General features: G+C 36.0%; 3 protein-coding genes across 6 annotated transcripts in view; 1 reads left to right on the top strand and 2 right to left on the bottom strand.

The window, feature by feature from the left end:
* The window catches only part of LOC136410760 (follistatin), a 34613-nt gene extending 27033 nt beyond the window's left edge, over positions 1–7580 (bottom strand). The window contains exon 1 of one of the 3 annotated variants that reach the window (XM_066393072.1): positions 7226–7580. The gene's annotated coding sequence lies outside the window, so the exon portion shown is untranslated. Of the gene's footprint in view, positions 1–3214; positions 3235–7225 lie in introns of those variants that run through there. The other 2 variants (XM_066393069.1, XM_066393071.1) reach the window with 2 other exon arrangements.
* Positions 7581–9089: 1509 nt separating this feature from the next.
* LOC136410762 (ankyrin repeat family A protein 2) lies at positions 9090–10585 on the bottom strand. The gene is made up of 4 exons (XM_066393073.1): positions 10264–10585; positions 9927–10210; positions 9726–9873; positions 9090–9279 (listed from the first exon to the last, which is right to left on the bottom strand). Exons 1-4 carry the CDS (start codon positions 10511–10513, stop codon positions 9215–9217), a joined length of 747 nt encoding a protein of 248 aa, XP_066249170.1. The 5' UTR covers positions 10514–10585; the 3' UTR covers positions 9090–9214.
* Positions 10586–11409: 824 nt separating this feature from the next.
* The window catches only part of LOC136410861 (membralin), a 41349-nt gene continuing 25108 nt past the window's right edge, over positions 11410–27650 (top strand). The window contains exons 1-7 of one of the 2 annotated variants that reach the window (XM_066393217.1): positions 11410–11601; positions 11841–12388; positions 12574–12816; positions 12872–13145; positions 13206–13296; positions 18821–18878; positions 20335–20418. In XM_066393217.1, coding sequence (XP_066249314.1) covers positions 11866–12388; positions 12574–12816; positions 12872–13145; positions 13206–13296; positions 18821–18878; positions 20335–20418 — 1273 coding nt within the window. In that variant the 5' untranslated portion in view covers positions 11410–11601; positions 11841–11865. The remainder of the gene's footprint in view (positions 11602–11840; positions 12389–12573; positions 12817–12871; positions 13146–13205; positions 13297–18820; positions 18879–20334; positions 20419–27650) is intronic. The other variant, XM_066393218.1, reaches the window with a different exon arrangement.

Genomic DNA, 27650 nt, shown 5'->3' with positions numbered 1-27650 from the left:
GATGGTACGCGAGTAGTGGACGAGCTCGTTATGTGCGAAGATTAGGGGTTTTGTTGTTGTAAACATGCGGTTAACCGCTGGGTGATCCAGGTCGCGGATGGGTGATTTATGGGCCGATTTGATTGTTTTTTCCAATGAGAAGCGCTCTGCAATAGCCAATTTACTTTAGTTAAATTAAGAAATTCTTAGGTCACAATCAGAAAACTCGAGAATAACAATTCGAAAAGTCTTAAAATGCTGATTACTTCACTGGCTTATTTGTCGAAGATTCCAGGCCCACCGCATTCGTTTTTGGCCAGTAATTAGAGCTAGACATTAGCCCATTGTCAAACAAAATTTAGTATTCATGTGAATTTCGCGTTAATTTGATTTTAAATTCAAGTATAAAATGAGATTTGACCCCGAGTTGTCTAAGAATGAGTTGAGAGATCCGTTTCGAAAATATCGATTATGGGAAGAATTATTAAATGTCTGAAGAGATGAAAAAGGAATATTAGGGATATTATTATACTACAGTGAATGATACTTTTGATTGTGCATCAAACACCTTTCAGAAAGAGAACTGCCTCGATGTTGATTTCCCAAGCAATTGATAAATAAACACTTGGACTTTGCAAGATTTATTTTTTCAAAGCGATTTGAAGGCAACGTGTTTTTTTTGACGACGGAGTAATACTTTCATTAGTGAAACTAGGTGGTATTATTTTGAGATGGTTCAGCATCGACCAGGTTCTCCAAAACAATACAACACTTTTGTAAACATTCAAAAAATTAATTAAGTTATGACAACATGTCAACATTTTTCCCAGTTCAAAATTCTTGTAATTCCCATAATCTACTTTTTCTAAGTAAATGAAATACAACGTTGAAAAACTTCTGAATCAGTGGTGTACGCTCTACCGTATTGAGAAATTAAGTGTCCAGTGTCTTCAGGCGTCATTTGACCGCAAAATAATTGCTAAGTAAATATCGATGACCTTCCACCCTAGGGGAATTTAACCTCATACTCTTATTCTTCACTCATCTGGATAGTAGATATCCAAGAAGTTATTTGCTTCTTTTACCAATTATGCCTTGGTCTGTTGCTTTGCGGGTCAGCTATAACTGTATATTTAAACACTAACTTTAAAATACAAATGACCTATAAACATGTCGAAAGTAATATAGGTAAATTATATAAGCAAATAATCATTTTTTGGTGCCGTAAATGATGTTTTTCAAATTTTAACAGATGATTCGCTTCTTTAAAATAACTGTTAATAGCATGTCCGAAGGTGGATGGAAGGCAACACAAACTATTTTTTAAAATCAAAACAAACAACGATTCCGAAAATATTAAAATCCTGAATCACATTATTTTACGGCTATTATTCATAAAGCCATGTGTAGGCCATAGAACGGTTCTTCCGCAAAATAGACGTGGTTTGGTACACATTAAGCTCCCACGTGAATATTTCAGACCCAAAAACTAGAAATTGATTTATAAGAAACTACTATTTTTGCTATTTCGGTACAATACAGGAACTATAAATTCCTTGAATTTTGACTGCAGAAAATGTTAGTGGATTGTTATATCATCATCATCAAATCATGACCGCGAGAGGTGATTATTTCTTGGAATCATTAAACCACTTGACGAACAGATTGACGACAGGAGATGAGGTCATTAATTGCCATGACGCAATCACTGCTGGAGAAGAACATATCTGTGTAATTTGAAGAGCGATTAGAACACGTCGGTCATAAATAAACAGAAAAATCTGGATTATTCCTTTTTCTACACGATTAATAGACGATCACGTCAGAACAAGAGAACCCAGACGGTGTAAAGAGCCGGAAGATGATAAACTAGTCCAATTTTTAACACGCCAAAAAGAGATTAACGGAGCATCGCGAGAATAAAGTGGTTAATAATTTTGATGGCTTTCGAGGATGTTGGAGTAAAGATCGTTTTATTTTGTCTAGGGTTCATTAATAACGGCTCATAAACAAGAAGTATCCCATTGTCTCGTCTGTTACGACAATTCCTGATAACGAAATCTCGCGCCGCCAGCCAGGTGATTCATTACTGGGTCTTTTGAGAGGAAAAATGAGCTTGGATGAGAGGAAAGTGGCACCTGCTTTGGGAAAATGTTTAAAAATTATTAGCAAGTTAGTTGGGGCTCAACTAAAGCTTGAAAAGTTGGATACATAACGTAAATTTGAAAATATAAACTACGGACACGTGTACAGTGTAAAATTGTAAATAATGTTGTCAGAATTGTGAATTTCAGTCATTCATAACTCATTTTTTTCCAAATTCTGACAGAGTGATACAAGCCTCTAACTGCTTATCGCAAGGAAAAAACTCTGAGAATACTCTTGAAGTCAGATAAAATCTGTGATTTAGGTGAAAAAGGCAAAATCTTATAGAGAAAAAATTATGAGAATTTTCTAGGAAGTCGCACAACTACATGACAACGGATTTGTTAACTCTTAAATACAACCACAGTACACCTTGCTGGAATTGTTTAAACTTCCAATCAAGGTCAAGAGCAGACTTCCCATATGAGGATTGAGGTGTATAAAATTGATACAGTTTGAGATTAGAATGTACATATATTGTATTTTTCGTCTGTAGATGTAATAAAAGTGAGGACCTATATTTAGAAATTAATATTTTTCTTGAAGGTGAAAAGTGGGGATTAAATGAATGACTGGAGGAATGAGAAGACAAGAAGCAAGAAGGAACCTTTACAATGTATAGGTTACGTTATTGGGCTCGTAACGTTCCTCCTAAATGGAGAACCAGTAGTCCTCTCAGTTTGGTGACGCCAATGAGTTTATTAGGGTAAATCGCCTTGATCTCAATGGTGGTCACGAGCGCCCACTGCATTCTGACATACATCAAAGTTTTTGTGATGTGTAAGAGCCCTCTACGGACAAAGTGCATACTGGTTTGCTTCAAGGGGCCTAGTGATTTCACTGTTATCCAAATTAAAATATATCAGGATGTTTTTATAATAGTGAAAGATTTTTAAAAATAATTTTTCAGAGGGTTTTAAGAGGTTCTAATTGATTCAAAGTTGAGAGAAAGTCCGAGAACGAGGGTGAAATGATTCATCTGGATCGACGGTGACTTTACAAACGAGAACATTTCAATTATTTTGATACGAAACAAACTCACAAATTCTAGAAAAACCTTCAGAAACCGATAAATATACGACAAACTTACTACACTGTGAGCAATTTAGACGATGTCTTTAAGGATGTTTCAACACTTTCTTCGACACATTTAAAACCCACATAAATTCAAAAACCAATCACCATAACACGACTTCCAAATCAACTAAGGACTAATGATGACAAACATGTTTTTAACGCCGACTGAATTATTGTTATTGTTAAACAAGATTCCTGAACATGTGTATCTTTTGTATCAGACACAATAAATAATGTATATGTTTCTTACCTGTTTTGGCATCTTTAAATACTAATGATGGTACAGTAGTCGCTCCTTTTACCTTTTGACGTTTTAGTATTATAAATTAATATCGATTATTGTAGAGACATTAAAAATAATCGTGACTGCAAGGATTTTTCGATAAAACTAATTGTTCATGAAACGTTTAGACTGGATCAGCATGAAGCTGTGATGTCCAATTTACATTATGATTGCGGTAATAGTTTTTAATTACCTATATTATAAAAAGACGTGATATAAATGAGTGAAACAAACGCAAAATAACAGTTATCTTGGACGTTATTTATGGCCATTTTCAGAGGTTCATATACAGGCGGCAGGCGTCCGACAATCCCATTATTCACAGCCATTTATGGATGTAATTATCTGTAAAGATGATGTGCCCTAGCGGCTTCCGTTGGAGGATATCAAGTATTATTCAAAACTGTCTTATTTGTGTCAAATGTGATATTGTGACAAGGTATGAATTGCTTAAAGGTTTTGATAAAATCACAATTATAAGATACGAAAAAGTAAAAATACAATTGTGTGTATGAGAAACAGCGAGCAATTCCTTTTAGTCTTCAAAAATAGCTTCAGGGTTTACGAAGCGATACCTTATAGCTTTCGGTCCAAAGACACCTGAGGAAATCTACACATAGGGCGCTACAAAAAGTAATAGTAGTACAACACAACTACAACCACACAAAACGGAGAAGCGATTCCTTGCTGTTTTAAAAAATCACTTCACGATTTCACGAAATGAAATCATGTAGTTTTCATTATAAAGATAACTGATACGGACTGATCGAAGAATGTGAACACATGTGAACAATAAACAGACGAAGTGATATCATATAGTTTTCAAAAATATCTATGAGAATCTACGACACAATATCTTGTAGTCTTCAAAAATTAAAAATTGCAAAACGATACTTTACAATTTTTAATATAAAGGTACCTGAGGAATAATTCCAGGAAACCATTCCGCCTTGATGCAGAAACCAATAAAACGCAACTACGGACACGATAAACACACAAACTGGTATCCAGCTTGTACTTTGTAGTGCTCAAAAACAGCTTTGGAAATCTGCAAAACGAAACTTTGTCGACTCATTTCAGAAATGAATTCGGAAAACTACTGATCTTACGACAAACAAAGCGATAATATAGTGATAAAAAAAGCAGTAGCTTATAGTCTGAAAAATGTCTTTAATACGATACCGTATCTAAAAAGCTGCCAAACGATACTTTTACAAACGATAATTATAAAACCAACTCGAGAAATCTAACAAACGGTTGGTGTGCAAAGTGATAAAAAGCAGCTATAGACACGAGAATCATACGAAACGATACATTGTGGTCTTCGTTATAAAGAAAATTCCCAGAATCTAAGGAGATTGTAATGCTTCAGAAATCTACGAGTAGGTCGAAATATAAAGCGATAAAACGTTACTACAGAGACTAAGAATAGACATAGAAGATATTTTGTAGTGTATGGTATTCAAAACTATCTTCTGGTGTCCTTGAAATGATATTTTGTAGATCTCATAAATCGTTAAGTATCTGTAACTACTATACGAATCTATGGAGTTGTCAATATAGACTAAGAAATAATATGTTATGGGATTCAAAAATAACTTTGAGGATATACGAAACGATACCTTGTAGTGCTTGTTATAACCATTCGCCTCAAGTTACAACGAGTCACAACAAATCGAACTCTGGGTACGAGAATCGAACAAAGGGATACCTATCTCCGAAAATCTATGGGCTCGCCGAATTATAAAGACTAAACACACCTGTGGCCAAAAAAAAAACACATGGAAAATACTTTGTAGCATCCAAAAATATCTTCAGGAGTACATAAAACGATACCTTGCAGCTTTCACTACAAATATAATTCCAGGAATCTATAGGCAAGTCGATAAAAAAAAGTAATTAAACACAACTAGACGCACGAAAAACAGTCTAGATGATATGTTGTCCTCTTTAGTCTTTAAAAATAGCTTCGAGAGGCTACGAAATGATATTTTGAAGAATGTGTTAAAACTCAATAAGACCATCAGAATGAGACAAAATGCTACCGTGTAACATTTTAAAATGTTACGGAAATCTACGAAATGATACTTTGTAGCGTTTGTTGTAATATTTTTAAATTAATCGACCATGATGTACGAGAAAGAACATTACGACTACGAAAAACAGTCCTATCAATATTTTCTAATCTGTAATCTTCAAAAACAGTTTAAAGAATCATGAAACAATACTCGACAGTCTTCGTTACAAAAGTTATTTCCGGGTTGGAATTTATAGGCGCGTCGATGTAGAAAGTGATATAATGCAACTATGAACACGAAAAGTAGACTAAGTAATACCTGGTAGTCCTCAAATAGTTTGGAAATTTATAAAAAATTATTTTACACTCTTTGCGTTCATTGCAAAAATATTTCCAAGGGCCTATGAACGTATGTAAAGCGGTCAAATGCAACTACGGACACGAATAACCGGCGAGCAGTACTAATTACGAAACGATATTTTGTAGCCGAATTTCATAAAAATTTCTCAAATAGTTTGGAAAAACGTATTTAAAACAAAAAATACTTGTAGAATGAACGAAACAACTTTAGAGTTGGTAAAATGCCATCGTTTCATACTTCAGATTTCCTCAGGGCTATTTACTTTCTCAAGGTTTTACTGGCATAATTAAAAATGAAAAATCTTTCCAAAATAACTAAAGATGTGCGAGCATTGAGAAGTACACAACTCGGCCAAGGCTACATCGATCGTAGTACAAAATATCGATGATATGAAATAATTTTTGAACGAAGTATAATTCGGAAACGATGCATTCAGGTCGTTACGATATTAAAGCAAAATTACTGAAATTTGTGACAGAATATGACACTGCATTTTCGCCACATACATATAGAAAATAGCGAGTGTCTCTGAAAGGGGTCTTACTATCACAATTTGTTTCGAAATCGTATATTTAATGAAATCTGCAAGGGTGTTACATTTAAACCTCACGTCGAACTGTTACATAATATGTTTCAAATTATGTAATAAATAAATCTATGTCCCACAACCACAAATATCAAATAAAACATTATACAGGACATATAACCTTATAGGGGGTTTGATGCCACTACCGATTTCATATAAAAATGCGCGATATTGCAACAAATCCCGCGGTAAACCTCGAAAACGCAAATTTCTCTGGGATTTTAAACGTAAAAATCGACTTTGTGGGACGAGATTCTATTGCGCTCGAATACCGGAGGTCAAATATTCAAATTTGGGCTATGAGAATTAATGTGAACTACTGGAAATTTGAACTGATTAGAGAAAAAATAATGACATTTCAATATATACATATTCTAGATATTTTAATGCGATTTGAAGTAAATTATTGCGCAACATTAAAGATGATCGGTGTGTGGTAAATTTAATTTTGCAATACAGAGCGTATTCCAGATTTCTCAAAAACGTCTTTATAAACTGGTCAACATTGAAAATTATTGTGTTCATTTAAACTGCTGGCAGTTAAATATCTGTGAAAAAAAGAAAAGGAAATATGTATTGTGTGGTTACTTTAATTCTGAAATACCGGTTGCTAAAAAACGAAGTCAAAAGGTCTTTAGAAACTCCCCAGTAGTAAAAGTGATCGAGTTGATTTAAACTGCTGGAAATTTTAAATGTGAAAAAACAAAAAAATAAATGTATTTTGTGGATCGGTGTATGGTTGTTTTAATTCTAGAACACAGGGTGTTTAAAAATTACCTCAAAATCTCTGTAGAAGCTCCCCTGGACTGAAAATTTGCCTGAACCGATTCAAAGTCTACCACCAGCCAAAGCGTTCACGAAACTTTTCATACAGTTCTGAAACAAGTTAGAGTAACTTAGGTGGACTTGATCCACGAGACTGAAAAAGATTTCGCGCTCGAGAGTCGCGTGCTCGACTGTATAATGTAGTTAGAGCACTTGTTGCAAGAGGCCGGTCATGCACTGAGTGTTCTCGCGAGTGGCGTACGGTGGTTCTCCGTAAAAAATCGCTGCTGCTGGCGGGGAATGCAGCGCGAGTGATGCAGCACGACCTGCGACAGGTGAGTGCACCTGCGGATGCTGCTGCTGCTCCTGATGGAGTCCACGTCGGCGAAGACGACGCTCTCCTGTTGCTGCTGCTGCAGGAGACGCAGATGCGCCTCCAGGGGCCGATGGATTCGCGCTCTTTTGCCCACGTTCATGATTAATCGGAATTGCGGTTTTGCCTTTTTTTTGCCACAATATCGAATTATTAAATAACTGTAATCATCAGTAGCCGAGACGTAAACAAAATGTTCGAAGATTGAGAAAACTGAACACGACTTGGCGCAAATTAATTAAAAAATTGTAATGTGGTCTAAAATTCAGCCAGTCAATTAGAGGGTTCAAAACAAGCAATCAAACCCCTTGTTATTTTAAAAAGTCGACGATTGGTTGGGGAGCCAAATGTTGATGTCGTTCTATCTGGATGTGATAAAATGAGCCACTGACATTACTCTTTGAATTTAAAAAGATAAGGGCAGGCAGATCATCGACGGTTTAATATATTACGAGTTTTGATTGTTTTTCTTTCAAATTTCTTTAACGCTCTTAAAATTTGATTTTTTTTTAAATGAATGGTTTAAAATGTTTTTATTGTACTGTTCGCCTTCTGTATTAATTAATAGTAAAACAGCCCTAAGGAATCTCAAATATATGATGGAAATGTTCCTTTTTCAAATATTATAACAAAGAGTTTTATGGCTTATCTCAAACCCGCTAAATCACTTGCTGAAATTTATCCTGAGACATGATAATCATGAAGTCTGGAATGTAACACGTTAATGGATTAAAAAGCCTGAATGTAAGCAGGGTAAAGTGTATCGCGAATAACCTGAGAAGCAATTGATGAAACGTTACAGACAGATTCGATCCTTCAATGTTCTTTTAAATTACATGTGAAGTAACAGTTAAGAATAACTATTAGTCAAAAAGTCTTAGTAATTTGAGGAGATGTTTTAGATAACTACCCTATTTTCAAGCGCTGCTGGTTCAGGTTTTGATAAAAAAAAAAACGTATAATCATTTAAAGTACGGTGAATGCACACGTCACAAGCAAGAGAGTCCTAATATTAGGTATCCTTAAGATGTTATAGCGTTTTCAATGCCTTAAAAAGAAAATGTTAGTTTTGTAAGTATTGTGTTTTTAATGGAACATAATAATTTTAGGTTTGAAAGCAATTCAATGATTCTAGGCTGCTATCAAGCTCAATTGTGAGGAGTTTATATTTACATTGGGAGAATATAATATTGAAGCCTAAAGAAGAGAATATCATTATAACCTAAAATGGCTCACATCAAGCTAAATGCATGAAAGTTTTAGTTCAGATTAGCAGCAAAAAGTCTAAAAATCTCAAATTTCTCAAAAAAATCTATGGGAATACCTAACATGACAGGATCAAAATGGCCTTAAATTACAATTCTGATTTCTCCTGCACTTACAGAAAAAATGTTTTTTCAGTTCAGGCAATTAGAAAATTATTAATTTTCACTTTTATATAAAGAAAACTTTTCTGGAGGATAAACCAGGGAGGGACAAGGAAGAGTTATTGAGACAACAAGATTAATTTCCAGTAATTTAATTTGAAATCGGAGATGTAGCAAATCAGACTTGTTTTCCCACCTCATAAAAACCTTTTAAATGTTTTCTAGACCACTTATCACAGACACTTAATTTTAAAATCAAACTCAGTCCTCTTTTTTAGGTTGCTCCTCCATCCGCGAGATAATATAATTTTCAATTACAGTTTGTGCTGGAAATAGGGCTTTGTTTCAGCAAAACGAAAATTGCTGCTACAACTATACAGTAGGGAGACTAAATAACTATAGAAAAAATTCTATATAAAATCAATTAATAGATTTTGGAAAAATTGTTTTTCTCCCTTTTTTACATTTGGATGTAATAAGTTATATTTTCCTAAAGTTGCAAAGGGAAAAAGGATCAGGTGCTCTTTTTATGCAAAAATGTTCATCAGAGTGTTGAGGCCACAATATGCTTGTAGGAAAAATTATTGTTCTCAAAAAATTTATATTTTCATTGATATAAAATCAACATACACATGTTAAAAAATTTAAATTAAAATGGACCCATTCAAGCAATTTTCCCCAAACTTATGACCTGATTTTACACTGAATTAATTACATAATTTAGCCACCCTACACACACTCATCAATGAAATCTCAATTATTCTCAACTTACCTGAAGTACTATTATTTTCTATTGCTATACTCAAAGCTGTATCATTATCTAAATTGACCAACCCAAAGTTAGCTCCATTAAGCAAAAGCTCCTGACATGTATGAGGGTGATTCTCTTTGGCAGCATACATTAATGCAGTATTACATAACTGTAAAAAAAATACATTTTCCATATAAAAAAATACTAAGCATTGAAACTAACATGATTAACATGGTCAACTTTAGCCCCATGATTCAGCAGGAGCCTTACAACCTCATGGTGGCCTCCACTAGCTGCCAAAATTAAGGGACTCTCTTCATCAGGTCCCAATTTATTAACATCAGCATTGAATGATATAAGCAACTCAACAGCATTGTATTGGCCATATGCAGCACTCCAGTGCAATGCAGTGAGGTTATTGGAGTCAAGGACATCTACAGATTTTTCTTGTAGAATATCAGGTCTGTTCAGTTCTCCCTGACCCGCTTTCATGTGGAACGTCAATTCTGTAGTTTTAATACTAGAAATACGTGCGTAAAAAGGGATTTATATTACTTACCTACAGTTCGTGGTATCAAGGTCTCGGCTTGTGTGTTTCCTCTTTGTAAATTTGTTAAAACTGTAGATGATGGGGTGCATAGTTTGTAAGGTTGAAACGCACTCTTTCGATTTCTATCGTGGAGTGATTGCGGGGACCATTTGGGGGTTGCCACTAGTTCTGGTACTGGAGACCAGCGAGAGTTGCATATTTGGGGAGAAGTGGCTTTCGAGGAATCTTCATCATTTATTGATTCAGGGGAAGTGTCCATTATATATTATCTGAATTTGTGGAGAAATTGTTGAGAAATTTGTTTTGTTTATAATGTTTATAGACTGGAGAAACGAATAGAACTAAAAACAATTCAAAAACACATACAAAAACAAAATGTGAAGTGTAAATAAAAAGTATGATTTGACGTTGACGTAAACTTTTGACAAGTTGCATGGAAACCAGAAAGGAGCACTTAGAGCAATGGAACTCACTGCGGATAAATTAAAAACAGAATTGAGGTTGAGTCTCCAATGGAGGGTGTAACTCTTTGCTATTTCAATTAAATAGATAGTTGAAGTGAATCAGGGATCGTTAGCATATGGTGAACGTTAACTCAAACGTAACGTTCCTAAGAATATTGTTAATTTTTCTCGAAAATAAATATCGTTTTCATAAAATCTCTCTTTTGCCCTGAATTTTGGATTATTTTCTAAATTTACTAGGTTTAATAAACAATTTAAACCGAAAACATCCTTGTGAGGGTATCTGCCATCTATAGATTGATCGAATTTTCATCTTGAGGATATCTGGATCCTTCGAAACTGAAACAAAAAGTGATATAATCAGTAATATAACAAAACAGTAGGTATTTCTCTTAGAGCCGTGAACATTCTTGCTCTCAGCCATCCTGAACCTCCCTATAATACATCACACAGTTGTTTAAACTAATGAAATCACAGCTATAACAATATAATATGCTAGCTAATTGCTAAACAATTTTCCATTTTAAAAATCTGAATTTCGACTATATCGTCAGTCAAATCTATAAGAAAACTATAATTGTTGCTACTGAGAAATGTTCGAGTTAAAATCCAAAAAACCCGGGTTTTTCATATGGAAAAACAACCGAAAACTCCGTTTGTTTTTATCAACTTAATCAGCTGATTTTGACATTTTAGTTGTCAAACCCCAAGATAAGTTGACATCTTTTAGAAAAATATTTCCATTTTTATTAAATTTTTATTTAAAATTGAGCATCATATTTTTAGTTAAGGTAAACTGGTCTGAACATATAGACCTCTGGAGCAGCAAGTGGAGTGTTCTCCTGTGCTGCCCAGTTCTCTCTCTCTTTCAATCAACTCAAAGGTAAGTCACGAAACCTTTTTATTTTAACACGTTTCTGGGTTACAAAAAGTGAAATTGAGCTACCTTTTACGCAAAAAATATGTTCCAATTGGTTACACTGCATTTACAAAATTGTCAGACATTTCCATACAATGATACAATATAAGGCAAAAATCCAAAAAAGTTCAAATGTTAATTAGTTAATAACTAATGATTTTGTAACACTTGCATATGTCAGGATTTTAAATTCATTATTTCAGAATGGTCTAATCATCAATAAACACAATGACAGAACCAGGAGCAGCAGTACCTATTGGTACCAACCAAGCCCCTGATGCCCCAAATAACCGACCCCAATTAACAATTAACCGAACAAGAAACCACAACCAACTAGTGCATATAAGAGACAGATTGTTTCACACATTATTTTATCGAGGAACTCTGGCTTATGCCAGAGCTTTCCCAAAACCAGTGCGGAGATTCATAGAATTTGTAGTGTTAATTAAGGCCTTTATGGCATTTTTTGTGCTAGTTTATATTCACTTGTCCTTCTCAAAGACTGCTAATACTTGTCTAGATAATGTTGTATCTAATTGGCCCAAAGATGGAATTTTACGAGTGGAGATTATTAGCAATATGGAAGATGGTTATAGCTTGAAAGATAGTTATGCCAAAGAGGAGAGGTTGAATAAAGTGGGGAGAGAAGAGATGGGGAGTGTGTTGGGACTATTGACGACAAAATTGGATTTGGAACCATCAACTTTGGAGCACCATGGGAAAGGCATGGAAGCTTTGTTAAATGGAGAAAGTAAGTATTTAATATATATGTAAAATTAAGAAATACAACAATTTTCTATGATTACATGACTGTATTTGCTCTTTCACTGTGTTCTTGGCACTTAGCCGAGGACTTTATACATTTTTATATTTACTCTCCATTACAAAATTCAGTTAAAATTCATATTTCCATAATTTATAAAGCAACTTTTTTAGAACAAACTTCCAACTCCCCGAAGAATACATTGGATGAACAGAGCTACCTAAACGAGTCTTTGAGCGCCACTTCAACAAATTGGTCTTGGATAGAAATGTTCACGGAATCCCCCAAGAAATACGCCGATTTTCTGATTATCGAAGGTAGCGAGACAGCCAAATCTGAAACGCATCTCAACTCAACAATTGTCGAGGCACGAGAATCGGAGTCGAAAGTTGTAGAAACCAGGTTAATTGACAAAAGTGAGTGGTGCTTTTGTAATTTCTGTTTACTGATTCTCTTTATTTACTTTTGAAGAAAATTTCCTAAAACTGGTTTTATTTAATATCTTTTTAGACGACATATACATTTTCGAGTACGCCTTGGAATATGGATTTCTACGTCTGAGTCCTAGTGCCCGGACAAAATTGAACATACCAGTGAAAGCAGTGTTCCTTGATCCGACCAGAGATGAATGCTTTGGGGATTCTTTTACTCGACTGGTTTTAGGGGAATTTCTAGGTTACAACGACCTTCTTATGACTTCGGTAAAGGCTTTCGCGGAAAAGGAACAGAATCGGGGGTTTTTAAAGTGAGTTTTCTGAGATGAGGTGAGTTGGGAGGGAAGGTTTTAGGGTTTCTCATTTTATAGAAATGTGGTTACCGGGGAGCATTATCGGTTTGTTAACCTTTGGATGGCTAAAACGGCATATCTTCCGGCAATAGCCTGCATGCTGCTTTTTGTAAGTATTTACAGGCATTTTTATTCCAATTTTCTTTATTAATAGATACATTATTTTGTTCAAATTTGGAAGATATTTTGAAGGCAGATTGATCTTTAAACTTCGGAAAATAACAAAAACAATAAACTTGTATGCAAAACTTTTTTTAAGCGGTGATGAGGTATGTCAGATGACAACTTACTTGTAACAACAGAATGACTGCTGGGTTTCATGAAAATCTTCTAAGTTTACCCTGGAGTTTGATTTTATAGCCAAAAGTTAAATGGTATGGAGGTACATATAAACACTGTTTACCCATTTCACGAATGATAGAATCTAAGTCTCTTGTATTTTGGGTGATCTGTGAATGGAAGCTCTCATAGGTCATTATATACTTCAGTACATAATACAACAGATACCTCCGCTTTGCAAATACTGCAGTGTGGACGAGGAATCCTGGTACTTTTTGGGAAAGTCACTACTTCTTTTTTCCCGACAAAAATTAGTGCATTGGGTGAAACGTTAAGCCATCAGGAGGAGTTTGGAAATCTGACTTGTCCATATCAAAGAGTGAGATGGGCCTGAGGATATAACCTAATCGTTCCAACTAGGGAGTAAGTCTCTGGTCTCTTGAAATGAGTTTGATGGTCTATTTGGGTCTTGCGGTGAATAGTGTGATAATACATACATACTGACGTCGAAGTTGCTCTTAAGGCCCTAGAAAACAGTAAAAGTTTAGTATTTGGGTCGAATTGAAGGGGATATGGGTTTATTACTTTTCCTATTAAAGGATTGCTGAAATTTTAGAGGGAAAAATCAAAACAATAATTAAAACTGCAATATTTGCGGATAGTATGATTTTAAACCTTTTTGTGTTCTAGAGAATCTAGAGTGTACCCCAGTTTTATTCATAATTACTGAACTATCTCACACAATATGTAATATAGACAAAAAAACGAATATCAATGCCTTCGCCAGAAAGTCAAGAATATTTTCATTTCTCGCAGCGATGACTGTTAATAGTGATTTATCATGGTAAAAGTGATTTAATAATCGGATTACAATTTGATTAAATAAAAATCTGGGGCGTAGTAAATTGTGGCTTCTGGTTAGTACGAAGAATTTGTATATTTTCTGAAAGGGAGAGTTTGAGACAATTTATAGACATTAATATTTGGAGAGGAGCTTCGCATGCCACTGAAATATTGTTATTCTATGTATTTGAGTTATAACTTCAAAGAGAAAAAATGATAGTTTAATTGAACAGAAATTAGGAGCGTACTGAGCTGCAGTTTTGATTCACACTTAGATTTTAAGAAATACACAAAAGAGGCGAGGTGTCTTTTCTTTGAATAAGATTTTTGTACGCCACTAAAAATTCGTTGTTTTACAATTATTAGTTTAGGAAGAAAAACTGGCTATTTAATTAGACAGATGGCAGGGGTGTACTGAGTTAAAATTTGCGGTTAGTACGAAGATGTTGTTAGGAAATCTAGAAGAAGAGTGAATTTAAGAGTCCCTAGTTAAGATCAAAAAGTTTTTTTGAAATGTATAACTTTAAATCATCTTTGAAAGGAAGATTTGTAAACCACTGAAATTTTATCATTCATTGGTATTGAATCGTTCGGTACTAATTGAAGAGAAATAAGAGGCATTCCGAAGCATAACTCCAGTTCTATTAAAAAAATCTTTTGAAAAAAGTTTTGCACGTCACTGTTATTTATGAGTAGTCACTGACATTTCTCATTTGTATACATCAGTACAGTTTTAGATGCGTTTTGTAACGTTTTCAAAGTAAATGTATTATAAAATTCTCTCTCAAAATTCAATTCTATTTAACGTTGTTCCGAGTCGCGGGGTCGTAAATAGGAAATTCACCTTAGAAAGATGAACGCCTTATTTCCTTATAAAATTACCTTATTACCCGAAGACATAACTCAAATTATCCGTGACGTTCTCATCATGCCCAATTTAACGTCGAATTTCAAAGGTCGTCAATTTTCGCCAAATAATCAATTTTTAATTTTCGAAAAAAGCCTTATTTCCTCTTGTTTTCTCCGTTGTGCAAAGGGGGGATGTGGGACGCGTTACATGTCAAATTATTCCACTCGTTTGAGTAATTTGGCCTGAAATAATATGAAATTCAGCGCACGACATCCGATGCGCTTCGCGCAAAACATGCCTCGGAATTAAATGCAAATTATTCTGATTTTGAATGGATTGGGAGCTATTTTTCATCGTTATAGGAAATGGGTCACTTCTCTATCCAACTGGGATACAATAACCACATTCTAGCAAAACGTCCCTTTTACCTAATTCGTTTTATCAGACTCCGGTGATCTTCGGACATAAATAATGGACGACTGTCTCCATATTGTGATTCCTGTTTGGGGCGCAATAAACGTCCTCGGTTTTCATCGATAAAATTATTTTAACGACTTCCTTCCTCCCATTGAATGACGGAATGTCACAACGAGGTTGAGGAAACTCCACTTTAATTGGAAACGTTCTGACGTGTTTTATTTTCGTTCCGAGGCGAATTGCGACATCTTCGGTGTCGGTATTAATACGTTTCGTGGAGTTATCACCTGTTTTATTTTTTTGACGGTTGGAAATTGATGTATTGGGAACGATTCTAACGCTTTTCTTTGATTGATGATTCCTTGGATAATTATTATTAGGCCACATTTTGTTCAAACTGGGAGACACACGCTTTTGTTGGGGATTTATTGAGATATAGATTTTGGAAATGTGTGGCAAGGTTTAACGGGAATTGGTGACTCAGACTCAATGTTTTCCAAAATCGTTTAATTTGGCACTTCATTCACTGCTTCATATGCATGTCATATCTCCATCGACAGACTCGAAGGATCAAAATCTTCAGTTTAGTCAACAGCAGAATCTTTCCAGGCTGACAGTCGTAGAGCCTTTTTTATAAAATAACTTTTGACCAGTACAGGATATATTTAAAATGATTTTGACAGAGTTTTCTACCTCTTGTTAAACCATGTTTTATACGATTTTGATTTTGGGAAAGTTACTAGTAAATGCTTAATTTGCAAAAATATTTTTTGGAGGTTTTAAATTCTTTAAATACAGCGACTTAACACTTCCTAGGTAAATTCAATATTTTTTTAACAGTAGAGCAATTTTCGAATATTTGACCTCATTTTAGAGCTTGGTTACCAATCTGCTTGCGAAGGGTTTTAAACTCTCTAACATCAGCGGTTTAACCTATGCGAGAAGGAGGTTATAGGCTTAGAGTGGTGCGTTTGAAAAAACAACCAAGTAGACTTTGTCGCTTGCTTAGAACCGCGGTACGCCAATGAACTTTGACAGTTCGAGAGTTTCAAGACCGACATCCAAACCACGTTATTCCCGTCACTGACTGTTAAAAGCCAGAAGCGTAGGTCGCAGATTGTGCTATTGCATGAAATTTTGAACCGTTCTTCAATACTGACTTTGGGCACCAGGGAATTTACCCAAGGGAACTTTCGAAATTTCTATCAAGCTATACCAAAAACCAAAGACGTAATGTTATTTTGAAAGAATGAATTATCTAGAGTCTAGACGCAGATATACGCCAACGATTTATAACAGGATGGCAGCTCCCAGTTCGCCATACGAAACTTGCAATTACATCATCTCAGAGTGTCAAAAATCAGAGGCGCGTCATTGTCCTCAACTAGTAGAATGCATGAAAGTCCATTCACACATTTAAAAGGGCTTGCTCTTCATGAAGGAAAATTACAATCCACGAATTTCTGAAAATCAGTTACGCCCCTGATTTGAATCCACTGTCGTGCTGTTACCCGATAGGTGACATAATTATATAAGAGTAGGCCACTGGGAGCCTGTTAACCCCGGGCTCGAGTACCGCTGATTTATGTAGTTCCCGGAAACCGGATCTGGCCGTTGATTAGCACAAGAGATGACGCATATAACGGGCCGGGATGGCGCCCGAGCGGGTTAGGGAACGATGTCAACTCTCCCGTCAACGGATCCAGTTTCAATCCTCGGCACAGGATCAAATAATGGTAATGTTTCCCATATACGTGCTACACAATTATTAAATTTCGGAGGCAACCGAAATCTGCAATAAAGCATAATTGCCTGTCGAACGAGACTGGAAAGAAAGGAAATAAATGTTGAAAATGTTCAGGTTCACATTGCGTAAACGGTAACAATGATAATGATGGTTTGCTGGTCCAGACAGGCGGAAAGCGGGGCGGCGCGCATCCGGTCCCGGGCTTTTTGGGGGCCTCCGGAACGGCATCTTCACCTAACCGGAAATAACGCACGTCATATCGAAGTGCCACGTGATCGGCCCGATCTAAGGGAGAAAAATAAAATCGCTTGAAATACATTTATTAGGTGCAGTTGAGTATTATCAACCTGTCCATTTGAGATTAATGGAAACTTCGTACCTACATGAAATTCTAATTCTACTTGTAACGGTGCGATTTACTAAATACCTACCAATAACTGAAGGATAGCTCAGTATGGAATTTTTCCCGTAGAATGTGCGCGTAGATTTTTTCGAAAGGCTAAAGGAGTTTCTCAACATCACCTATTATAATTAGTGATCCTAGACAGCTAATTAACAGCTAATAACACCTTTCCTTAACAGCTAATTTATTTGTTACTTTAGTTGAGTTTCTATATTTCAAAATAGAAGCTCACGATATGGTCATTTCGAACAGGTATCTCCCATTTGTGACATTGCTGATTAGTGTCACTTTTTGGATCATCTTCATCACCTGGATCCCTAATGTCAGTTGAATAATTTCCCCGAATTTCCCTCAATATCCAAATTACCTTCATTATCGTATGTTCAAGTGGTTCCTACTCCTCCATCCATGTTCTCGCTTTCTCTTTCTTGGGTCCTTGTTTTGTAAACTGAGTTTTCTCCTTGAAGAATGTTATTCATTGGTCAACTCATGAAGCTTGTTAGAAATACAGTGTGTAACGAATATTATGCAAGCAATAATCAGCACTAAAAAATAAAAAAAAGTTCCAAATGGTATAGATTTATCAAGCATGCACATATGAGTTTTAAAGAGAATATTCTAGAAAGTTCTAAATATAACATTCTAGAATTTCAAGTTTATAAATACTATACGGCAATTTGCATGCATATCGCATAACATATCTCTGTATGATGCACGTTTATTTATTTCTGTATTAGAAAACTCCCAACCTAAGTCGATCTCTTTCAAAACTTAGCGTAAGTAAAATTGATGTGATAAATCACTTTTATGCGCGGCAACTGTCATTTTAAATGCATATTCCCGCTCAAGAACATCGGAAAAGTAATAAAAATAAACGAAGTTTTTCTTAAAAATACACGCTAATGTTGCAGGTAAATTAATAAATTGCATTCAAAATTCAAAAGGGACGCATTCCTCTAAACAGCTCATTTTATCCGGCATTTTAATGTTGCCCTCCTCGGAGATCTGCATAAAATAGTGTATTTAATTTTACGAAGCGACTAAGCTTTTAGTTTGTTTTTTCATAGTTTTTTAAAATTTATTCTTCTTTGCAGACGGTGATCGTTTCGATGCTCCTTCGCTACGCCCATCATCAGATCTTTGTCTTTATAGGTAAGTAAGAGCGAAAGAGAGAGCAATTGGCAATAAAAGAGCATCTACGATTGTATTTGCAAAGTGGAAAGTCCGAGGGCAGCCCTTGTGGTCAACATTCCGGTTGTTTGTCGGTTCGCGGTCTGTGGCGGAAGCCCCGGGGACGGACTAACCCTCTTTTTTTTGCCCTTATGTATTTGCTGTATCAACTATAACCAGAAATATAGAAAGAGTCAACCGCAGAAACGTATTATAAAGGGCCGGCCGAAGATTAAAGGAATAACCAGGGCGGAAAGCTACAAATCCAATTCGTTCCAATTTAACGCTATGAAATACTTAAGATTACTTTTTATGGGAGACGGTCAAGGGATTTCTGAGAGATTTGTTAAGTGTCCGAGGTTTTTTGTCTAGTATTTTGACGTCAACTACTCTCTGGTTTTTTTGTTCAAAAAATGATAAATTACGATTTTGGTATGAATAAGTCATGTTCTCAGAAATTTGTCGGACACTCAACATTAGACCCGAATATCTGGAATCTTTATAGTTAAAGTAAGTCATGTTCCCACGTACCTTCCGATCATTTTCATCACTACTAGTTGCCACATACCTTCCAACCATCCACCGTCCACCAAGCATAAGATTATGAAACTTTTGTTTATACATCATGACCTAAATAATCACCGCTCTCCAGGCCCGGGTCTTAATTTTTGTAGGTGTGGTTATGGCGTACCTCTCAACTATAACTTTGCAATTCTAGGTTAATTAATCTTGACTTAATCCTACTTAATTTATCTTAACTTAATCCTACTTAGTTTTAAACCTAAATCTTTAAGAATTTCTAGTTAGAAAATTAATTAATCTGAAAGGTATTTTTTTAACAATTGTGAGCTTCTATAAGTGCTTTATGGCTTTTAGAAGCTTGAGTCAAATTCGTAAGCTTATGCGCGAGAAATAAAAGTGTGCTTCAAGACATCACTACTTGTTGCAGCTATTGTAAAGGCCTGTGCGCAGATGTTTTATTAGTCCAGACGTTTTCAGTACATCTACTGCCAAAAATTACATTACTCCTGACTTTTTAGGGCAAAATTACGAACATTGTTCAGATATTCATCACGTAATAATATTATTAAAATAGGAAGTCAACCTTCCTCTCAAACAACCAAAAGCGTGATGTTTTTGTTCGAAACTCCATAAAACTTCGTAACCCTCTCCCTGCTAAAGCGCTTACCCTTTTTACCGTTACTTCATCAATCTTGAACAAGTTTATAAATTCAAACTTGAAAAGTTTAGTCGCTTAAAAGTTATCTGACACGTTTCCGCTCTAATTACATGTAAAGAAATTAACCGCGGATATCGGATCAGGACTCGTTCTTTGTGGTACAACAGGAAATTCACTTCGACGTTGATTAAAGTTCATGCGTATTATTCGAGCAAATACTACAAGGTGTGTATTAAAATATGTTTTATGGAATTTTAGTGGACCTACTCCAAATGTTGGAATTCAACATGGCGATCACGTTCCCGACTGCCCCTCTGCTGACAGTCATTTTGGCTTTAGTGGGTAAGTTGGATTTTTCATCTCATATTTTACGTTTGTCCCTTTGACCCCGTAATATCTTGCATATAAAATTGGAAAAGACTGACATTTGCATCGGTCACATGAGATACGAACGGGAAATTGAGTGTTTTTGTAATTCCTTTGATCGTGCATCGCTCGCATGTACGCGAAATTCCTTTAATTTAGTGCTAATAATGTAATTTGGGTGTTCTGGAAAATTCCCGAATTAAGGAAGAATAAACGGATCTATAGGAGTAGTCGAATTTTCGCGACAGGCCTAATTTTTTTTCCAGATTTTTAAGGAGAAAGTCGACTTAAACAAATGTAATTCGATGGATCACATTTATTTTTGTTTGGTGCTAACAATGATTCGGGTGATTTTGAAACTTTCTGGAATTGTCAAGGAGCAAATATGTCTATGAGGTTAGTTTTTTAGAATTATCTAGATTTTTTGGAATTTTCTAGATATTTTTAAAGAGAAAATCAACGTCTGTAATAATTTACTTTTGCAGCTTAGAACTAGGAAGCGCACAAATTTACTGTTTTCGCAGTCATTGTTTAACCTCCTCTCAAGTGGGGATAGGTTAGGCTTCCATGTGCTCCCCGACTGACGCTTGGGAACCCGGGGCATTACGGTCTTAGCACTGAATGTATGCGAATTTGCGACTTCTTCATCGATTTACTGTGATCCATAGATTTTTGCAGAGATAGGCTGTGTTCAGACAAATAACAGAAAAATTGATTGTTAGTCATGTCAGTCATAAGTGAATATACGTTTTTTCCTCATATCTCACTCGAGTTAAAGGGTACGTCTTTGTAGTCACAATAGGAGGGCTGAATACATGGATATCATACATTGTTATGCTTATATTTTCTAAGAGATCCTGAGAAAAATATCGAATATATATGTAACGTGAGTGTAAAGTGGCTTTTCCAATACTGTCTCCAGGGTGACAAGTGCACGCCTCGAGGGTAAAGCTCTAGTTACACAAATAACAACCTTTTCATGGCAGTTTCTATAATAGAGAATCTGTCTGTTTGGAACATCAGCGATATAAATACCGGACCAACGTGAATTCGCCGAACGTTTTCACCTGCCTATTTAAAAAGAAGAAAAGCCGGTCTTTATTGTAACAGCCACCCAAGTTCTAACAAAAGAAAAGGATACCGCTATAATGCCCTTTTAAAAAGAAAATAGAGGTAACCACCGGTAAAAACACGAACAATACGGCAACGGCAACGTTTTAAAGGAGGTTTTCGATACGGCGGGAAAATCTTTTCCGCTCCCGATCCAAAACCCTCTTGTATTTATGTTATTGTTAACGTTCCGTACAGAGTTTCCCTTTTAAATAAGTTTAAAGACTTTTTTGGCTTTGGTTAATTAAAGAGCGGGAAGTTTCTTTGTCGGGAAATCCTTAGTTTAAGTTGCAGGAAGACCTTGGGTGAATTTGAAAGTTGCTAGTCAGAAGCGGACTCGGATTATTATTCTGTTACACAAATCCAGGTGTTCTAGCCGTCTTAAAGCTTTTAGAAAATTATCTATACCTAATTTTGCGTCCTTAACGATCACGGTCTAAAATCAATCAAGACCATATGAGAGTCAAACTCGCCCGGATTATTAACCATACTGGCGCGGTAGTCTACCGTATTATAATGTACCTTAAGCTGACAGACAAATTCATGAAAATCAGTCGATTTCAACCATTGGCTCCTACGTACTCCGGCATTTGAAATTGTTGACGATTCAGTGAGTTATTGAGGCAGCTAAGTTCGCATTTATCACAGTTTGAGATGTTACATTTTTAAAATTTAATCAGCGATTGATTCTAGAATGGAAATAAGTGTTATGTTCACGCGAGTTGAAATCTTAGGACAACTGTGGTTAAAAAGAGTAATTTTTGATGATTAATGAGGGTATTATGTGAGGATAATTTAAGTTGAGAAATCTGTTGTTTGAATGTGTGATACTGGTTTTTAAGCTTACAAATTTTCAATTCCAGGAGTTGAAAGATGAGGATAACTTCATTTAAAAATAAAGTTTAGTTCAAATTCCTGCTTCGAGAATTGAGATATTAGAGGAGTTTTTAGGTTATAATATTTTAAGATTTGAAAAGTAAAGGTAGCTGAAATTGACCTCCATTCAAACACACCTTAGAAATTTTGAAAATTATATATGTACTTAGTAAAGTACTTACTATTATGTGTGCAATAATAATTTCTCAAAAGCACCTGTAAGTAGGTATTACTTGGAAATGATTGTTCTACTAAAGTCCTAATTATGTAACGGTCACCGTTTATTATAACTGTTACAGTTGCTGGTATAAAAATCGAGAATTATTAGACTCACATACATAGAATTACTGCTATTACGTTAGTGGCAGTCACATCTGTTAATCATGATCATCGTTGCTTGAAGATCATAGTTACTTAGCAGTCACTGTTATTTGATAGCGGTCGTCATCTTCGCAGCGAGTTTGCCTTAACATTCTTGAAGCCAGATTTAGAAGAATCCGTTCTCGGTTACAGGGGACAAGTTACCAGGACTCAGTACAAGGAGGTGCACAAGGAAAGATTGGCCACGAGAGACTGTTTGAGGCGCATCTTGGCTCTTTAGAGTTACATTTTCAGGGGAATTAATGTCATTGATTGAGCTCAATAGTGAATAGTTCAAGTACATAAACATTTTCCATCAAGTTTATGTTGAGAAAAACAAGTCCAATTTCACGAAAGTTGTTTAGTTTCTGTTGCACCGTTTTAAAATTTCATGTCGCAGAAACGTCTCGGTGATGGAGAAAAATACCAGGCCGGAGACTGGAAGTCGTTTTGCCTCGCTGTGTTTATTTCTACTTCTCAACAAATGAAATTAGTGTTTATTTACTCCGGGGGTGACGAAACGGTTACGACTCGAGGCATTTTTAGCATACATTAACCCGACGTCGAGGGCGGCGCACATTGTTATTCGTTCTGTATACAGATTAATTTTAATTATTAGGCAAAGACGGACCATGAATAATTTGTTTGTGTACACAGAAATTTGTCTCGTCCTTGCCAGCCTTAATGAACGGGGCCTTATTAAAATAAATGGTGGGTAGACGCGGCAAAGCGGCCGTTTAAAATTTAAATGTTCTCTAAATAATTTTCCCAGATTTTCGCATGAATTTCAATAATCTTGCCCCTAAAATTTAATTTTCGGGTTCTCGGTTTAATCACACTTGCATTAGCGGTTATTTGATACCACCATGAACAAATAGCTCTAATAAATGAGGGCTAAAATTCGAGACAAATGCGTCGCAGCTAACAACACGAGACTTGGATAGGTGGTATTAGCTCAAATTTGGAATTCGTTGTAGTTTTTTTAGTTCATTCAGATGAGTTTGGTTCCCTCGTTCCACCTGTCTCATATTGTTCGCACGTACCACCTGTCCCATGTTATTCCCACGTGCCGCGTGAACTTTTACCTGGAGTCTTATTTTCTGAGTGCCTTTGAGCGTGATTACATTCGTGGCAAATCATTCTTCATCTTTACGATCCCTGGGCGAGCCCATTGAGTAAAATTCCACATAAAACGCGGCAACCTTTGACAGCTTTTTATTAAACTCATTACGCTCAAGATTTCAGATAAGGTTCGATGGGGGCGAGAACTTCACCCCCATGTGAACGAATTTGTAATTTTATTCAACCAGAAGCGGAGGCCTTTTCTACGCTCTGACGGCGGCGCGTTTCGCGACACTATGAATACGAAATCTCCACCACGTCGCGCCCCGACGGCGACGACGCTCCGATCATAATAATGACCTGCCAAAGAGCAGCCTGAATGTTTTTGCGAAATTATAATTGAATCGGTTCCGGCATGTAATAGACAAGTTGACAAATACGTTTCGAGGGGCCGACGACGTCGACGCTATTTAGCGGAAAATTTTATAGGGATAAATAATAATAACATTCATGAATGCGAACTGTTTAAAGTTGTGCGAAGTGTGAAGTTTGAATAGAATGTCACAGCGATTAGTGCGACCAGACATGAAATGGGAATTTAGTTACGCTCAGAGGTACATGAGCAACTCAGTCCATCATGTGATAATCTTCATTCCTGAGCATCGCTTTCAAAATTCCAAGAAATTGTTTTCTACTTTGTGTTTTTAATTATTTTGTAAATATATTTTTGATTATCTTAACTTGAGCCTCAGCTCGGAAATTGATATGGCCTTTCTCTTCATGCCCCCCGTATATCTTTTAATGAACTGTACGAAAAAGGTTATTTTCATTCAAATGATTAATTTCAGTTATCTTTTTGCGGTAGTTACTGCACGGGTTCTCGAGAAATTGCCGTTTAAGGTTTGAAAATCGACACCTGTTTGAACTGGTCCTTTTTTACCTCAGACATGTAGTAAGAAGGTACCGTTATTGAACGATCATCATCATCATCATAATCATCATCATCATCAGGGTTAGTCTTCCGAACAGCATGAGGTTTTGGTTTATCACTCTATTAGAAGAAGCGTGGACTGGCTGTCAGTATAGAGTGAGCGTTTCTTCTTTCACTTCAGGATAGCAGAAGGCTTGGAAGGGATTGGTTTTCCAAGAATAAAAAATAAGGGTGTTAAAAGGGTTTCAATTTTCCTTCTGCATCTCTTTCCAAATAAATCGTGATTTTTCGTACTTTCCTACCGAAAGGGCAAGACTTACAAAAAAATGAAGCTTTGGAATGAAAATGCAAATAAGCGGAGAAATATTCATATTTTCAAATTTGAGTATAAAATCATGGGAAAAATTATAACTTTGTCTCTTTTCCCACCCTTCCCAACTTGTAGAAATTAAAATTTGCCTTGGCGCCATACATATCAAAACGCTGAAGCTTCTTATTTAGGACTTTTTGCTCATCCCTTAAATAAATCAAAACTTCCCAACTTCTTCCTGAAACCACTTATCACCTCCTCCTAGTCTTATCACCCGATACATCTGGCCTTCTCTCTCTCTCTCTCTCGTCCCCGATTCTTAAGTCGATATCGTAAGTGTGTCATACGAAACCGAACAGGGGCGTACTAGGAAATTCCTCGACAAGTTTGTAGCTCACGTAATTCTGATTTTAATTGAATTCTGACGAGTTATATTTGTAGAAAATGAATAAATTTTCATCATTAGGGGATGAAAGTGGGAGATAACTATACTTTTTTTTGTTAAATGAAGAATTTGGTGCTTCTGGTATGCATTGATGACTTTGAAGTTTGTGATGAAAAATTACGAATACTTCAAAATGTCAAAAAAGATAAAAAGCATCAACCTAATTTGATTTCAATATGAAAGTCAGCGGCGTCCTAGAAAGGGTTAATAAACTGAAACCATGTTGCGTAAGCCTATTTTTAGGTTAAAATTTGTTCTTTTAATTTTTGAGTGTAGAGTTTAGAGCAAAATTTGAGAGCCGCCACTGGCAAAAAAGCTGTAAGAATCAACAGGCGAAGAGGCGTATGGGCCGGCCGCAACACCCGAAAGTTGCAACAAGTAAGGGCGAGCCCTGCGATGTGAAGGGCCGGAGGCAGCTTTCGACAATGGAAACCAGTTGCTATCGCGACCTCTGTTCTCTGTGTATCTATTCATGGGCGGCGAAATTTTTATTTCCGATTAAACGATCGCATGATTTCAGTAGGACTGCCTTCACATCGAATTTGATCATTAATTGCTTCTTCGCCCTGCAATAATTGATGGTAATGCGTCGCCAAACACTCAATCAAATAGATCTGATGAGTAATTCAGTAATGCGGTAATTTAAAACCCTCATTAAACTCAAACAAGCTGCGGACACTAAATTACGTGGTATGGAAAATAATTATCGTGATGTATTATGAAAAATGAAGTGTCCAAATACAGGATAATCGATGGCTGGACATCAATCAGAGCTCGGGGTGACATGGGAGAATAATTTTAATGAGTCATACATTGCTTATATGATCACTAATTATGATTTTAGTTCAACAAACAATAGTTAAAAATACTTTTTTTAGGAAAATATTGGAAAAGGTTCACAACGCTCTTGGAATCTTACTAATCATGGATGTGTTCATTGAAATGTTTAGGTCAACACTACTTAAATGGCACATTCTAGCGCTGAATGTCAAAGATTTTATGTCAAATTTCTACTATGGCAAGATCCCATCAAAGGGTTGTACTTGCCATGCTGTGCGTTTTTTAAAGACGAAAAATGATCTTCCGAAGGTGGGAAGGCACGACCCGTTCGGCAACAGCCGTTAAAGCAGCTTGATCGATTCGAATAGCGTACAAACTTTTCTATAAAAATGTTAATGCCATCCTCAAAAAACCTTTGACACACGGGCCGAAAGTAAGGCGAATATATTAAAATGTTCGAGGGAAGTTTTAAAGAGGGTGTTTTAAATTTAGCTGCCAACGTCGGCTTCGGCAGACATCCGTTCCGACGTTTTATGGCAAATTAAATGTTTTTGAATAATTTAATTTGGTTACAAAGTTATCGGGGCCGTAATGTACCCACCTTGGAATTTAGGAACGTGGGTTTTGATCAGGATGCCGAGCGTTTTTTATTTGCCAATTGAAAATGAATTTGCCAATAGGGAGAGGTTTATTTTAAATATTTTCCTGTATAACAGCGGGTAAAAGCGCTCTTTTCAAACACTTTATTAGCATTGGAAAATGGACAGGAAACATTGGGTCGTATGCATAAAAGTAGCATTTGCTAATGCTTCAAGTATCTACTTTGCAAGTGGAGGATCTATTACTTATCTGAAGTAAATGTTCCGTTAGCGTAGTAGATTATCCACGTGCAACTTTTAGACCCATTCTCGCATTTTCTCGAATGTCCGTAATTGGGGGGCGTCTTGAATTCGGGAATTTATTTCCTAGGACTTTGACAACATTGACAACAGTGCTGCCTGTGGAATATTGTCAAATCTACACTATCGAAAAATCAACGTGCTTTCAAGGGAAATCATGAGGCTGTCCGGTTCATTTCCGATGTTTGAAATCGGCAACAACACGTCTGTAGAATGTTCCAGAATCTAGAAAGATTCAAGGATACCATTTCGTTTTCCAGAATGTTCGATTGAATTTCCGTATTTATTACCTAAGAGCTCTATTATGCATGCAGGTCGGCTGTACAGGCGTCGGGAATAGCTTACCAGTTTTTATTTGACAACAATATGGAATCTGGAATATTCCAGAATTTCGAAGCAATCAAAAACGCTTTATTTTACGTTTTTGAAGTGGGT

This window comes from Euwallacea similis, chromosome 9 (assembly GCF_039881205.1).
Source record: "Euwallacea similis isolate ESF13 chromosome 9, ESF131.1, whole genome shotgun sequence".
NCBI classification, from domain to species: domain Eukaryota; kingdom Metazoa; phylum Arthropoda; class Insecta; order Coleoptera; family Curculionidae; genus Euwallacea; species Euwallacea similis.
This window is presented reverse-complemented; position numbering and strand designations above follow the sequence as displayed.

Excerpts from the sequence above, each read along its gene's own strand:
- LOC136410762 (XM_066393073.1), bottom strand. The coding sequence starts at position 10,513 with ATGGACACTTCCCCTGAATCAATAAATGATGAAGATTCCTCGAAAGCC. Across the intron at positions 10,211-10,263 it reads CTTGATACCACGAACTGTAG|AATTGACGTTCCACATGAAA; the intron begins GTAAGTAATATA and ends TTAAAACTACAG. Across the intron at positions 9,280-9,725 it reads AGAAAATAATAGTACTTCAG|CACAAACTGTAATTGAAAAT; the intron begins GTAAGTTGAGAA and ends CCCTATTTCCAG.